Source organism: Microchirus variegatus (assembly GCF_963457635.1).
Source record: "Microchirus variegatus genome assembly, chromosome: 17".
NCBI lineage: Eukaryota > Metazoa > Chordata > Actinopteri > Pleuronectiformes > Soleidae > Microchirus > Microchirus variegatus.
In genome coordinates this window covers 11024415-11039437 of record NC_139818.1, presented here as the reverse complement: position 1 = coordinate 11039437, position 15023 = coordinate 11024415, and the positions used below count along the sequence as shown (strand labels likewise).

The following is a 15023-nucleotide window of genomic DNA, read 5'->3' as shown; positions in this document are numbered from 1 at the left end:
CAACAAAAACATGGAGAGGATCTGGAGATGGAGAGGTTCATCAGTAATATTTTATTTATGTAAAAACTGACAATCTTAATTTTCTTATCTTATTTTATACATGATGAAACACATTTTGATGTGGCAGGCAGCTTTCATGGATGTTAACTATGCAGATGATCTGGAGAGGACACGGGCCATGTAACAAGTGTCTCTGAGAAAACACAAGGCAGTCATCGACTGGTTACAGAATAGCATCAACATGATTTATCCAAAGTACTGAGTCTGAATTTAAGCTGCTTTCCTGTCGATGTACTAATGATCTTTCTAGTTCCATTGTCTTTATGTACCCAGCATTCACCAGTCAATGTGACAACTACAAGATATCATACAGTGTACCTTTTGTATTCATACTTTATCATGAGACACTGAAAATAAAAATGTTAACATTCACCATACTGTGAAAACACAAAGCTAAATACATCATCATTTAATTCTACCTTTCCATTATTATTTATTATTAATAAATTATTTCTTTCATCAGCTGACAAAGTGCTGAAAACATTCAATTTGCAGAAACATTCGGTCTTGAATGGGCCACACGGTGAAGTAGTGGCTTGCTAGCACTGTTGCCTCACAGCTAAGTTTGCGACCTGGTCCGACCGAGGGTCTATCTTTGAGTTTTTGCATGTTCTCCTCGTGCGTGTGGGTTTGCAGCGGTTAAGTGGACACTGTAAATTGACCATAGGTGTGAGTGTGACAGTGAATGGTCGTTTGTCTCTGTGATGACCTGTGGGGATTGACATCAGCTCCTCACGACCCTTATGTAGAGGATAAAGCTGTAGATAGTGAGTGAATGAACGAGGTCTTAAATGTATTGGGACTGCTGCTGATTGATATCATTGAGACAACTCGTGTTCATAGAAGGCGTAACAGTTGTAGAAAACGGCATTGTCACTTTTCCATTTCCTCATTCTTCCACCTTAAACTGAGCATCTTTTAAAATAACCCACCAGACGTTGAAAAAACGTGTGGAAAGTCATTCGGACATCCGAGCCTTGGTCGAAGTTGTGAAGGAGTACGCTGCGCTCGCTGTGAAGGCAAAGTGGCTGTTTTCACTTCTCTCTGAGGCTAAAACTTCCTCATGTGGATGAGGCGTTTTTGTGCCACATCTCTGGGCCTCACACATGCTTGCATGTGCGTGTGTGTCACCAATAACATGATACAGTGACCCACGCTTGTTCCTATTGTATCACTTTTCTCTGTTGGATTCTCTCCTGAAGAAGACGCCAAGCTTTCAACACCTTTAAAATGAAAGACAATCAAATAAAACATTACATATATACAGTATATATATATTCTTCATTTTAAAACCATTTTATTTAATGTAAAGCAGACACATAGACAGTATATTGTGAGGGTGATGTGTGTTTGACCTGTTTGTGTGTGACCTCTGGCTCCCACAGTGTGCTCAGCACTACGTTGGCGTGTTGCACTTGTTTAACGTTGGACCACTGGCTCTGCAGTCTACGCAGAGCATCTTCTGTGGTCACACCATCCCGCTCCGTTATCCTCAACACCGCCTGAGAGACGGGGGAATTCAAGAGGAGGCAGGTTAAAATACAGTCGGGTTGCTGCCCCCTAGTGGTACCAGCAATGAATTAAAACCTCTCTATTTCTACGAGATCCATTGAATGAAAGAAAATAGTTTATAGAGTGTCATAAATCTGTTGTTTTCTTCTGTATGACACACTAATGTTCTAAGATAAACTCTTCAGGACAGGTTTGTATTACACTAATCTATGTCCATATGTTACAATAAACACTAATCACATAATTTCATTACGTAATGGTAAAAAAAATCTAATTTAATGCTACAGCGGCATGAGCAGTAATTCGATTCACTCGGCTTCTCCCTGAACTTTTCTCCCTCTCTACTTGCCACTCACACAGTCAGACTCATTAAAAAGATTATTTTGATCTCATGAACAGATTAGACATAAGTATGTATTTGAACACAGGGCAGGGGATGCCAGATCTGATCTCATGTGGCCAAAGGCGATGCATCCAGGAGGCATTTTGATGCCAAACAGTTGATGTTAATTCCAGGTCTGAAATAGGCCATAGTCCCATCGCAGCTATATTACCTCCTCCTCTGGGATAATGGTGACCCACACCTCGTGGACCATGTCTGTCCAGCCGGCCTCCAGGAGAACAGCTGCATCCATCACGCAGACCTGTTTACCTGCAGAGAGTACAGCACAGGGTGACATAAAGTTAGCATGGGTGTATCAAGACACTTTGGAGGCACTGCATCAAACGGACAGAGCTGTTGTTGCTGTTGACCAATGTAACCAGCTGTTATATTCTATCTTTTTGCTTACCATACTCAATAAGTGAGTATGAAGTTCCCTTGTTATTCATGTGCATTTGAAATATATTCTGTGGCAAGATTGTTTATTCCTTTTATAGAGATGAGTGCACATTTGAAATCAATGTAGAATATAACAGACTTAACAGATTTACAGTATTTTACATCACTAAATTAAAGTTCATACTGTACCTTCCTGTCTGGCTTGGCTGATTGTGTTCTTCACCAGAAGTGCTATTTCAGGCCAGACAATATGTGTTAGCGCTTTTAACCGCTCCTGCAGTATAAATACAGGACATGTGGTGAATACATGGTGGTGTGTAACGTGACGTGACTGTATGAATGTAATGTTGACACTTAACTGAAACATGTTTAATACTTGTCACTTTACCTGGTTTCCAAAAACTTTCCTTCCTAAAGCACGTCTGTTGATTGTTTTATCTCCATTCAAAATATCTATAAGAGAAAAACAACAACTTGTCATTGCACCAAAATACATTTCATATGTTGCCTGTTAAAATCCTGAAAAAAAGGTGTTTTTTGTTTACGGTGACATCTATGTGACCACAAACAGTGGTAAGATAATGATAAAGAGGCCCGACTGGATTTTTAATGACATATCCTGGAGGCAGAATGTTGTTTCTTTTCTTCACCTGACCCAAATTCTTCCAGCACTTTGTGATAGGCTGCTGTGCCTGGCTCATACACCTCATGGCCTAGTTTGTCACAGTCTATCCTCACTGCACCCAACGCCTCCAGCTGCTTGGCGATAGAGCTCTTTCCACTGCCGCTGCCTCCTGTCAGCCCAATCACATACGGGAGGGGAGGGAGGTGGGAAGTGTCCTAGCAGACAAGAAACAGGACGAACAAGGGTTCAAGCAATATGCTGAATACCAAGAAACACCTGAGGCCAGCAATAATCAGTAATTGGGACTATTTTATGAGCTACTTCTCTGCAGTTGACCTCACTATTACAGTGGTAATATTAGTTAATATCGCTGGGGACAAAGGTATGTATACTGTTTGTTTTTATAGATACAAAGTTGTAATTAATTACAAAGATCACAAAAAAACAAATAGAAGCATTTCTTCTTGCTTTAACGGTCACTTGCACTTTGGCCTAAAGATAATGCTGGAAGAAAAAGGCTGTGACTCTCTGACCTGGATGAGCCAGTTCCTTCCAGAGCAGTTAAACATTACAGTTACCTTGTATTCGACCTTTGTTACAAAATCTTCAGCAGTATTTTTTTTCCTCCAGTGATGTAGTAAACATATAAAAAAAGCATGATTATGAGGCTCTGATGTGTAGGTTTGAGTTTGATTTCAAGCCCCAACACGTTCTATACAAACATGCTATACAAAAATGTATAGATCGTTTTAACAGGACTTACTTTAGGCGGGGTGAGGAGGGTGCCAAGGAGTCGAGAGCGTAGGCTCGAGGAACTGATTTTCTCCTCCTCGCTCTCTGTGTGATAAGCATCTTTAAGCAACTGGATCTCGTGAATAACAAGAGGTGGAAGGTCCTGGTTCAGGAGGCAGAGAGCACACACAAGTCACCGATATTCTCTATATACGACATACTCTTTATACGACATACTCTTTATATATATGCTTTTCTCACACTGTTAGTGTGGTTCATTAAGTTGTCTTCCTGTAATATTTGTAAGTGTGGATCAGTGGCTCTCAGAACAGCACTGTTAATGAAATTTGAGTAGACAAACTATCGCAACACAATTTCCATGCCTTACAAAAGCAAATTTGTGCATTATACGTTTCTGACCATTTCTCTAACACCTTATACTGATTTCCAAGAGATTTATTCAGGATAAAACTGGATAAAACACCAAATTTATTACGTTTTTTTTTATTGCTGATTTAGGATCATATTGATGTGCTGAATCGAACAATCACATTGGTTTTGCTCAACCAGGTCAACTTGACAATCTGAACAAAGATACATATTTGTTATTTAACATTTTTGTTTACATGTACAGGTATATGATGCAAAATGATTTTATATTTCTTGCAATAAACAAATTCTGAAGATTTTGCATGTGCCAACTTGTTTAATTGATTAATTTTTTTTTTATATATATTACAAGTGAATGAAATGGCTTCAACTATAAGATCTTGCAAAAATAAGCCTGACGTATTCTGCTACATCTGCGGTGAATACACCATTGTTCCTAACAGGAATCTAGTCACAAGTTTCATAAAGTGTGCTTACCATGCTTATTTTGGTATTAAACTTGTTGACCAGGATAAAGCTTGGGCTAAATGTAATCAATTTAGTCAGAAGATTGGATTTTTCAAAATCAAATTAGCATAAAAACCTGACCTGATTTAGAAAAATTAAAGTCATTTTTGGATTTAGCTGTGCAAAATGGTCCTAATTCTAGTTGAGAAGACATAGACAACTTACACCTATTTTTTGTAAACCAGTGTAATTTAATAATGACATCTCATTGCTACCCATATTTGGGCCAGTCTCTGTGAATGACTGGTCTAAAATGTAATTGTGGCATTTCACATTGTGAAACATACCTAATAGCAACAACGGGGAAAAGGCAGCATCTACAGTGTTTGCATGATATTTGAATTTCAAATAAATGTCTATTCATGCACACTGTTGTTCTTAACTTACATTCTCAATACGTCTCCTGTTCACAGCCTCGCCTCCTAGTCTGGTCTCCTCACTAACCACGATGCACTGTAGCAGCGGGTCGACTATAGACACTCCAAAGGGGTCATCAAGGGGCACAATCTCAAGCTGTAACGATGGTTTGATGTCTTGCAGGAACTCGTGCAGTTTCTGCACACGCAGAGAGTAGGGCTCTATCAGCTCTGTTAGCACTTTCTCTGAGGAAAAGAAGAAAAGGATGCAGTTTGTAAATCAAGGATCGTAAAAATTTGAGCATTTGAAACTTAATGTCAACGTGCAATACTGACAATGAACAACTCACTTTTTAGCATTGCTTCGTCACACACACCAATAAGGCACCTTCTATTAGATAGCAGGCATGATATGTTGAGCAGCGTCTTGTGGGCCCCATGGAGCCGGTCAAATGTCCCCCCTACCACCACATCAGTGTAAGTTTCCAAAGGTTCTGCCTGATTTTCAGACTGTTCCTGCTCTCTTTTCTCCTGCAGCTTCATTAGCTCAGGGTAAAGCAACACTGAGGGCAGGCTGGGGCTGCAGACATAGCATTGGCCAGTGTACTTCTGCAAACGCTGGGTGATCTGATGCGACTGACCTGGGTCCTGCAGAGGAAAGTCTGTCAGCACCACCTCTGGTGAGTGAGACAGGCACTGTGGAGTGGGGAAGGGGCAGTTTGAAACTGTGGCGCCATTGCAAGCTGCTGACAGAGAGCGGACATTGGTCAACAAAACCTTGATATCAAGGTGCGCACAAATATCTGCCGCATTGCTGTACAGGCGGTTAATGAGCGTTGACAAGTCCACGACTGGTGGAATGAAAACAGATCGAGGCTGGTTCCCACTTCCCAAGTTCAGCCCAGGATGGAGGTGGACGTAGAGTGTGCGCTCTACAAGCTGAGCGGCAGAGGTGAGCACTGGAGCGATGCGCAGGGGAAGCGTGTGGAGAGGAGAAGTCAGCACAAGGATGCCCGTGCTGAACATGGACATGATACTGGCTGATAACACAGAGAATTCACAGCTGCTGCAGTGTCTGGGAGGTCACTGTACAGGGGTGGTAAAGCACTGAAGAGGAGCAAAGAGAAATAAAAGGTTAATATATTAAGTTAAGATAATAGTATGTTTCATGCATTGCAATCTGGAACAACTGGACAGCATTTCATCTATAGTCAAGTCACTTCACTACCAACCAGGTTTCTACACTCGGAGTGCTTAGAAAATTCATAACGCACAATTTCTGGTAGATCCACATGTTTTGATGCATCATTGTGGCCTGTCACCAGTTACAGGACTTTAACTGGTCATGGAATATTGTTTACTTCATTTAATGATTTCTGGCAGGCTGTGAGAAAAAAAGTTTGTCTGCAGTTCAAAGTCCATTACTCTTTCATCTGCCTTTCTTGGTTCCCAATTCAATCCTATGGGAAATGTGCCTCTTTTTTTTGGCAATATCCTTCTTCATATTTACTTGAACCACTTATAAAAGTCACAACAAACAATTATCAGTTGAACTGCATTTTTAATGTATATTTTGCAGTATTTTCTGGGCAAATTCCATGGCAAAGTTCTGATGGAGAATAAATATTAAAAGGACAAAACATGGGTGACTGTGATAGAGAGACCAAAGAGATCAAAGGTCACTGGGTTTAGGTGAGTGGAGAATAATCACTTGTTGATGAAACTGCTGTTGAATGCTAGTTTTATATTAGTCTAGATCACAGACACTTGCTCTCATGTCTCACTTCATGACAGTTTTATTTTAAAACCCAGGGGCAGAGTGTGGCTACATGCTCTTTGTAGTCTCCGTAAATATTTGCTGTTAGGTCATTAGTAGTCAGTTTACCTTTCAGTTAGTTTGTTTACAAAAAAATTCTGCTTGTCTTCTCTACATCATTACCACTTAAATAAATAATGATAGTTGTGTATCATGTCATACTTCCTTTTTATGTGTAATGACAGACCTTTGACAATTAATTTCTGTTCTAATGGGGGTTGTGAAGGTTCTTGTATCCCTATGTGGCCTTTCCAACAAGATACACGCTGTCATTGCAATTAGGCTAAATTAAGTCTAAATTGGGTATTGTAGGAAGAACAAGAGACAACATACTCTCTCTGTAGACCCTTTATGCGGTGTATGAAGATGCAGGATTTAAATGATTTACAGGCTTTGACAACTGCACTCCTATTAAAAAAACAATCCCTCCTGCTGATGTTGCAATCATTCATGACAATTTAACCACACTCAAGATTCTAAGCAAATACTTACTCTTCAGTGATGTATGTATTGTGTCAGTGTTTGGGTGGAGTTACTGCCATGCATGAATGTAATTACTAATTTCTGTCAAATATCCTCTAGTAAATCCAGCAGTCAAAAGCTAATTCAGAGGGAAAAGTGCAGAACGCTACATGACAGTGTTCCTGGTTCCTAACTCCGCCCACAACAAAGGTGACTGGTTCCTCTGAAATCACACCATTGGCTGCTTTTATAGTCACTGACCAATCAAACTGCGTGAAAAGTCCATGTTTCTGATCTAAAGGAACTGGAAGTACATCAGTTAAAATCACAGCTACTAGAAAAATAGGTGATGTTTTAGCAGCCAAAAATATCAAACATTGTCTTGTTACATTAGCAGCTGCCATTACCGTGTGTGTGTGTGTGCTATTAGCGTCGCTGCTAGCAAGCTTTTTTAGTACTACCATCACACTGCCTGTTGGAAAAAACATAAACAAAACAAACTGCAAAAAACCCAAACATAACAAATCAATTGTAAGCAGTTTTACAGGAACAACATGGAGTATGATGACATCAGTCCTTAAGACCATTTGATTTCGGATGCATTGTTTTGTTAACACGCACGCACAGAGCATTTGTGATCGTTTTTAAACTGTCACTTTGGACTGGCACATACAAGGAGACTTGTGATTTAGCATGATGAGCTTACCTGCTAACGAGCGATGCTAAAGCGACGTGAATGACGGACAAATGGTGCCGTAAAGACACGGAGCTGGTCGCACTCTCACTGAACACACTGCTCTCCTGACACTCCTTCAGCTATGACCGTGAGATCCAGCTCACACACCCATCCCAGACACTGTAGGAAGAAGTCGCTCACACAATATGCTAGGTGGTCACGTGACACGTTGCCCGGACGCTGATTGGTTGGCGAAATTGGGTACATATATGTATGTATAAAAACTATATATATACACACACATATATATGTATATTTTTTAATAAAGTTATTAATGCTAAATATTTCCCACAGTCTTCAAATATGTATTTAGTGCATTATTAGACACAATGAATGAATCTGTTAATACACTGATGAGCCATAATATTCAAATTACAAATCGGAATAAACAACCACAGAGAAACATTGACTGTGTCAGTACTTTGCATTGATTTGTACAGGGGAAACAAATGTTGGTAATCCCCCCCCCCCCCCCCCCCAAAAAAACAAGAAGCATAATGTTACTACAATATTATAACACATTTTACATTAAACTCAATTTACAGTGAGCTATGAATGAACAGCCATGATGTGACAAAATGGAGAAATGTTTCTAATATTATGGTGGACTATTGTCTATACTGCAAAATACTGAATACAGTCTTTCAAACAGCCCTCACATACCATGTGTTTATTAGGTGGTTGAACACTTAACTGTTTGACACCAGACAAACACACCAGTTTAAGAAGTATACTACACTGTTGTAAAGTAAACCAATTGACAAATGGCTCTGTCCAGTTAGGATTTGTGAATAGGCTGATTACAAAGGTGGTCACGTGACATGTTGCCCGTGAGCATAGAGACAAAGATGAAGTCTAACTTGTTTAATCTCTTCCTTGTTGTAAAGGCTCCTCAGGGTGTATGGATTTCTGTGTTTAAGATAGTACATACATTTGTGGAAAGATAAATATTTATTATACCAAAGTGTACAAGTAAAACAAGCCCCAACATGTGGTTGTTACACTGAAACCAATATGCTGATCTTTTCTTTTTTTGTTAGACATATGGCCCTATATGGTCACACATAGCTTACATTGTATTTCTAAAAAGGTTTTTTAGTACTTCTTGCTCTCTATAATTCATCAATCAACCTCAATTTTTACTATCATGTCTGTGGGTGTAATAGTGAAAATGTCCTGCAGTGCAACTAATAAATGATCTTCTTTGTCCATTTTCTTGACAGTTAACTGAGAGCATCTTAATACATCTTGATTTTTGTTTGCAAACAAGACTGCTGCACACAATGACTTTTGAAGATTTTTTAATTCTCAATTTATAACTGTGAGGCTAACAATTTGTTTTTACAAAAATTAACAAAAAGAAGTTGAGTGTTATCTCCATACTGTAGAAAGAGTTGCATGATGATGCCCTAGGGTCAGCTGGGCAGAGGCATTGCATAAGTAGCAAAAAAGGACATCAACCAGTAAATACAACATATTCAAGTAAAAAGTCATGTAATCACAACAAAGTTACATTAAAGCCTGGCGGCATTTATTGGAAATTAAGACTCTTGCTGGGTTTTACTTTTGGTCAGAGGAGTTGAACTGAACGCATGAGACCAGTCTTTCTCATCAAACTTTCAAGTCTATGATAGCAAAGTGCTACTTAAAAAAAAAAAGTCAAGTTGGTTCTGAAATGTGATAGATTTCAATTGAAGTATTTAATTGTTGATGGTGAGCCTGTGGTATCAGACATGACATCTTCAGTGGGTGGACGTTCATGAAAACAGACTGACACCTTCTGTTCAGTTTCACTCCCCCGCTCTACATAAAGCCAGGTGAAATATATTAATTTACTTTCTTTTCGCTGGTGCTATCGCTGGCAGCTGTGTCATAATGGCACTTCTCCACACATCGCCGTGGAAACCATCCCCTCACACGCTCCCCAACTGAAAACCACAACAGAGAAAGGTACCATTTGTGGTGTGAATTAAAAAAAAAAAAACATAATTCAAAAATCATTCAGTCATTTTCAATTTTACCTTTCATGTGCTCCTCACTCAAAACTTTGTCTCCGTACATCCACCATCTAAAGAGAATCAACACAATTGTTTGTTTTAAATCATTAATTGGAAGAATATTGTCTGTACTTCTGTGTGGACAAACTTACTTAGTCCCACGGGTGGCGAGGATGGTGTCCCCCTTGCGGAGGGGGATCCTGGGCTCCTCGGTGCAGGGGGTTCTGAAAAATGTTTGGAGACCCTTGCTGAGAGGGCAGCAAGCTCCGTTATAGTCCTCCATTGCTCGGTACTGGACCTGCTGGCCACATCAAACACGAAATATGATTATTCTACCTCATAACAACTATCTTGTCGAAAAAATATAGTATGTGTGTTAATAGCCTTTACCCTTATTGCATGTAAACATCTGACATTCTGTAATGTGTTAATAGCTACCCAGAATGTGTGTTTTAATCTTTATTCAGACCATCATGTTTGACACATCTTATAAGCTCACGTTTTGTTGTAAGATTCTATTTTAGAACTGTTTTTCTCCCAATGTCACACTCAGGTTTAAACCTGTTCTTGTTTGTCTGTTCTGTGTCTCAACATGGACTTGACAAGATACTTACACTTCTCACTCGTTTGTCAGCTTTCTGCTTCAGTTGCTCAATCTGTTAAGAAGGGAACAACACAATGTCACTTTTATCTCACTGTTCAACAACAAATGCAGATACGATTCAAGTTAATTTATCATTTACAATGAAAAGACAGTCAAGTGTACACAAGAGGAGAGGAAATGAAAAAAGCAAAAGTAGACATAGAACATATAAAACACAACCCACAGTTAAGGTGTGCTGGTGACACTTGGGATGGACTGGCCATTCTGTGCCGTCACCCTTGGGCATCCCTGACCAAGTGAAAACTTGCTTGAAGTTCAGCCAGCGGGTGCCAAGGTCGTAAGGGAAGATGAACTCCTCCCCTGTTTGGTAGTGCTGTATTCTGTCTTTGGCCTAGGGAAAGAGCAGAGTGTGCGTCAGTGGGATCAGATGGATGGCATCCTATTTCTGTAATCAGTGTGGGGCATTGTATGAGCCTGGTAATTCAATAAGTTGTAGTGTGTAACTTTTGGAGGTTTTTGTTCTTGTTCATGTTATTTTATTTTTTATTAAATGTATTATTCTGCCTCTTGTTTGGTCTTTGTGAAAAGACATGATGCAACAAATGTGTACACTGTCATCTGAAACGAGACTCCACTAAGCAATACTGCCAGACCGGAATGACGGAGTGTTTGTGTAAATACAGCTCACTACTCTTCATGGACACATCTTTGTGTTTACAGTCAAAATCCAACCTGATTGCAGCTGTCTCACTTTACTAGAGCAATGTTGCTGTTGCCTCCACCTGCCTTAACATAAAACAGAAAGGCTCCTATACTGAGATAAGCAGAGAGTTGTATATAAACAACATTTGTTTATTTTCAAAAGTTATGCACAACTCAGCACAAGGATCGTCCGTCCAGCAACTGGGACGCCCTTTTCCAGAAGAAGAAACATGTTAATTAAACATGTTAATTATAAATCCTTAAACATAGTCATCCTAGATTGCTTATTGATCACACAATCATTCACCCACATGAAACTACAGAAACATTAAATTAATCATATATTCTGACCTTTTCCTCGATCCAGGACTCAATTGAGGTCTTGTTTCGAAGGATGACTTTCATCTGAAAAGAAAAGACTCTTTCATTATCAGAAGTAACTTGTCATTAACAAACAAATTTTGTTTTGGAAAAATACTTAATTTTTTGTAGCACTGATTTCTCTTGAATACTAGGGCGGCGTGAATTGTGATATTGGACAATCTCACAAGGCAGATATCGCTTTGCAAAGTAAATATTGAAAAGATTATGTTCATGCAAATTAAACTTTTACCTGTATGACGAAAAGCATGCCAACAGAGATAGAGGTACCCAGTGCCAGGCCTAAGGCGAAGAGTGTGGCAGCAAAGGCAGGCACACTGAAGGGCATGATGGGCTGGAATTGACGCACAGCACTCATGTCAATCTTCACAGTGCTCCACCCAAATGATATCTGCAGCATGGACAAAGAACACAGTTAAAATATGTGCTAACTTTATCATCAAGCTGCTGTGATAATACGCCATTTATATCATGGTCCACTGAGAGAAGACTGACCCTCTCATACAACTGCGTATACATGGTCATTATAAAGATGATGGCGGCATGTGAGCAGCCCAGCGGAGCCAGCAGCAGGAAGCTGGTGAAGTAAGCGTGGTTCAGGTGTCCGCAGCAGTTGTTGATCCAAGGGCAGTGGTGGTCCATTTTCATCACACACCTGTGGGAGGGGAGGCAGAGGAGGAGAGGAGTGCTGGGGGAATTGACTGGTTGTTCGGGAGGACAGAGTGACAAATTCATCAGCAGGCCACACTGCGTCTTTTTTTTAAGAATACAAATACAGATGACTGATGGTCCATGTGAAAGATCGGTTTATAATAATTTCAAATTTTAAAGAGAAAGTGTTACCTTGAAAGGCATACTGGGGTTCTGTATGATTGTCAGGGTTATGTGCAATGTATGTTGATAACAAGAAGAATTGAAGTGTGCACTTCAATTCAAGCCACACACACTCATTCTGCCACTTAAACTATACCTATGCATATGCTCTGTATGTTATATATGTTCTGTTAATCTGTATACATAACATAACATACTATTTATATTCATACTGCTAATACTCCACCCATTGCCCCACTGTACACACTACAGCTAGTAGCAAGTTTTGCACTTATACAGTATTTATTTGCTTTTTTTGATGAACCAGAGTACCGTCTTGCTCTTCTGGTTAGATGCTAACTGCATTTCGTTGTCGCTGTATCTGTACTCGGCACAATAACAATAAAGTTGAATAATTGAATCTAATCTAAAAAAATACCTGTTACACTTGCGACAGTGGTGGGACCTGGGGGCCTTGAACCCTTGGCACACTCTGCAGTACTGCAAGTACTGGGCATCCAGTTGCTTCTCCTGTTTAAGGATAAAATCAAAATTCTGACAAAACTATCAAAACATTTTAAACTGACATTACATGGTAATGCCTGGTACCAAACAGCTCTATTTAAAATTAAAATAGTGATAAAATTGAGTCCTTACGGGTCTCCAGCCATGAGGGATATATCCAGGTCCAACAAACATAGCATTGAAGTAGTTGTAGAGGATGAGAACAGTCCAGTTGATGAGCATGATGAAGTTAATGTTGCCTCCTGTAGTGTCTAATGGCCAGTACCAGATTATGGAGTCCAGAATTGCCATTGTGGAGCATATAGCAATGACGGACAAAGCTATGACAGGGCCCCAGTGGCATAATCTCCGTACCTCATGGAGGTTCTCAAATGTCACAAAAGTTGACAGGAAGTTCATTTTTTTGACCACACAACTAGTTCTAATATTCTTGCTTTCGATGAATGAAATGTATTGACTAGGCTTCAATAATATGTTAACTATTTCCTTTGCTATCTCATAGCAATGAGTAAGATGCACATATTTTTCCTTTTCTTCTGAGTACTCGACAACTGTCCTGGTCTTGAGTCACTGGGGCTCTTCGTGTCCCATTGCTGCTGGTCCTGGCAAAGAGCGGCATCCTCTGCTGTCAATGTGGGGAGCACGCTATCCTTGTGACAACATCAAAGTCCCCATCTGGAGACAAAAAATGACAATCACAACAATCAGCCCATCCATCTGATACTTTGATAACATAGTATATTTGACAGTGAAATAAAGCCAGTGAGCTAACAGTCCTTCTATTTTTTTTAAATATCAATAAGTCCAATAACTACACATAAACACAAAAACGACGGTGCCTCAGTGGCCACTTAACCCCACGTTGCTCCTGACGGCTGTGCCGGCAGCGTGTGAGTGGGTATGAGAGATGTGTGATAGAAAAAGTATGAAAGTGTGAGTGAATGGGTGTGAATGGAAACTGTAGTGTACAGCAGCTCTGAGTGGTGGAAAAGTGCTATATAAAAACAAAAACATTTACAATTTACCATACACCTTGTCTATAGTCTATATATTCACCAGTTATAGTCTTTCTTAAACATGTTGCAATATAATCATTTAAGAAGTTCCACAAATTACTACTCCATTTCCAAACATCCACAGTATTTACAGCACAGCATCAAGCTTGATTAGCTTGCCACCCCAACCTAATTCGTACCAAGAATTGACCAAATACGCGCTACCATTAGCACTGTCCATAAGCAGGATATGACAGACGATTTTTGTTTAAGCAATCAACATGAAATTATACCCGCCTTAAAATTAAACTGTATCAATTTTAGCACCAGCGCTAACAGTTAGCTAGCTTGCTCACCAAGCTGTCAAGACTAACGTACCGAGCTCGTCGTAGCTGCAAAGTGTAAATAAAAAAACAAGGCAAACAGTGTGCAGGGAGGATATCGCAAATACACGTTTGTATATGTACATGAACGGTTCGAATTAATAGAGAATAGAGATGACAAAATACATGACAAACCTGGTCACTTCCTTGTTATTTTTCTTCTGTGCATGAAGCGGAACCTTTTTCGTGGTGTGTCAGAAATTGTTACCCTCAAGCTCCAGCTCCAGGTACTTAGTTTTTACAGAAAATAATTAATTCACGTCACACATACAATCAAAAATAAATACCATAAACGCGAAATAATATTTCCATCCACTTGCTGAACATTTATGGTTTCATAAAAAAAAAGAAAATCCAAATCCGCGCCGGGCACATTTCACTGCGACTCAAGGAAGGAGCTCCATTCGAGCCGTGTTGTTATTATTCTGAGCTGTCAACCACAAAGCTAACTAAACTTCACTAGCAGTCATGTCTTCAGACTTTGAGACCTACGAGCAGGACTTTGGCACCCTTACAGCAGAAGTAACTAACAAAATTGGCCGAATTCCCAAACTCAGTGGAGGTAAGGCAGCTGTATTTATTATCTGAAAATGCCTAGCTCGAGCTAGCTGCCAGGCTAACCGCAGAAGGTGTTTCTTAATATTTT

The 15023-nt window shown here is 39.8% G+C and overlaps 3 protein-coding genes across 4 annotated transcripts in view; 1 reads left to right on the top strand and 2 right to left on the bottom strand.

The window, feature by feature from the left end:
- Positions 1–28: 28 nt before the first annotated feature.
- On the bottom strand, positions 29–8058 carry coasy (CoA synthase). Its single transcript, XM_083904353.1, has 10 exons — positions 7948–8058; positions 5314–6070; positions 4995–5209; positions 3742–3873; positions 3004–3193; positions 2742–2806; positions 2543–2627; positions 2127–2224; positions 1416–1562; positions 29–1283 (listed from the first exon to the last, which is right to left on the bottom strand). The coding sequence occupies exons 2-10, from the start codon at positions 5993–5995 to the stop codon at positions 1224–1226; spliced, it is 1674 nt and encodes a 557-aa protein (XP_083760479.1). The 5' UTR covers positions 5996–6070; positions 7948–8058; the 3' UTR covers positions 29–1223.
- A 1250-nt stretch (positions 8059–9308) lies between these two features.
- On the bottom strand, positions 9309–14534 carry zdhhc6 (zDHHC palmitoyltransferase 6). 2 transcript variants are annotated; one of them, XM_083903960.1, is made up of 11 exons: positions 14513–14534; positions 13132–13674; positions 12914–13005; positions 12157–12316; positions 11894–12052; positions 11632–11685; positions 10802–10969; positions 10589–10630; positions 10127–10275; positions 9999–10045; positions 9309–9905 (listed from the first exon to the last, which is right to left on the bottom strand). In XM_083903960.1, exons 2-11 carry the CDS (start codon positions 13396–13398, stop codon positions 9805–9807), a joined length of 1239 nt encoding a protein of 412 aa, XP_083760086.1. In that variant the 5' UTR covers positions 13399–13674; positions 14513–14534; the 3' UTR covers positions 9309–9804. The 2 variants fall into 2 exon arrangements, with proteins under 2 accessions (XP_083760086.1, XP_083760087.1); XM_083903961.1 differs by having other exon boundaries at positions 10127–10272.
- Positions 14535–14832: 298 nt separating this feature from the next.
- The window catches only part of vti1a (vesicle transport through interaction with t-SNAREs 1A), a 107700-nt gene continuing 107509 nt past the window's right edge, over positions 14833–15023 (top strand). The window contains exon 1 of the mRNA XM_083903496.1: positions 14833–14939. Coding sequence (XP_083759622.1) covers positions 14846–14939 — 94 coding nt within the window. The 5' untranslated portion in view covers positions 14833–14845. The remainder of the gene's footprint in view (positions 14940–15023) is intronic.

Excerpts from the sequence above, each read along its gene's own strand:
- coasy (XM_083904353.1), bottom strand. The coding sequence starts at position 5,995 with ATGTCCATGTTCAGCACGGGCATCCTTGTGCTGACTTCTCCTCTCCAC. Across the intron at positions 5,210-5,313 it reads TGACGAAGCAATGCTAAAAA|AGAAAGTGCTAACAGAGCTG; the intron begins GTGAGTTGTTCA and ends TCTTTTCCTCAG. Across the intron at positions 2,225-2,542 it reads CAGCCAAGCCAGACAGGAAG|GTAAACAGGTCTGCGTGATG; the intron begins GTACAGTATGAA and ends TACTCTCTGCAG.
- zdhhc6 (XM_083903960.1), bottom strand. The coding sequence starts at position 13,398 with ATGAACTTCCTGTCAACTTTTGTGACATTTGAGAACCTCCATGAGGTA. Across the intron at positions 13,006-13,131 it reads TCCCTCATGGCTGGAGACCC|GAGAAGCAACTGGATGCCCA; the intron begins GTAAGGACTCAA and ends ATCCTTAAACAG. Across the intron at positions 10,276-10,588 it reads CTGACAAACGAGTGAGAAGT|CAGGTCCAGTACCGAGCAAT; the intron begins GTAAGTATCTTG and ends TGATGTGGCCAG.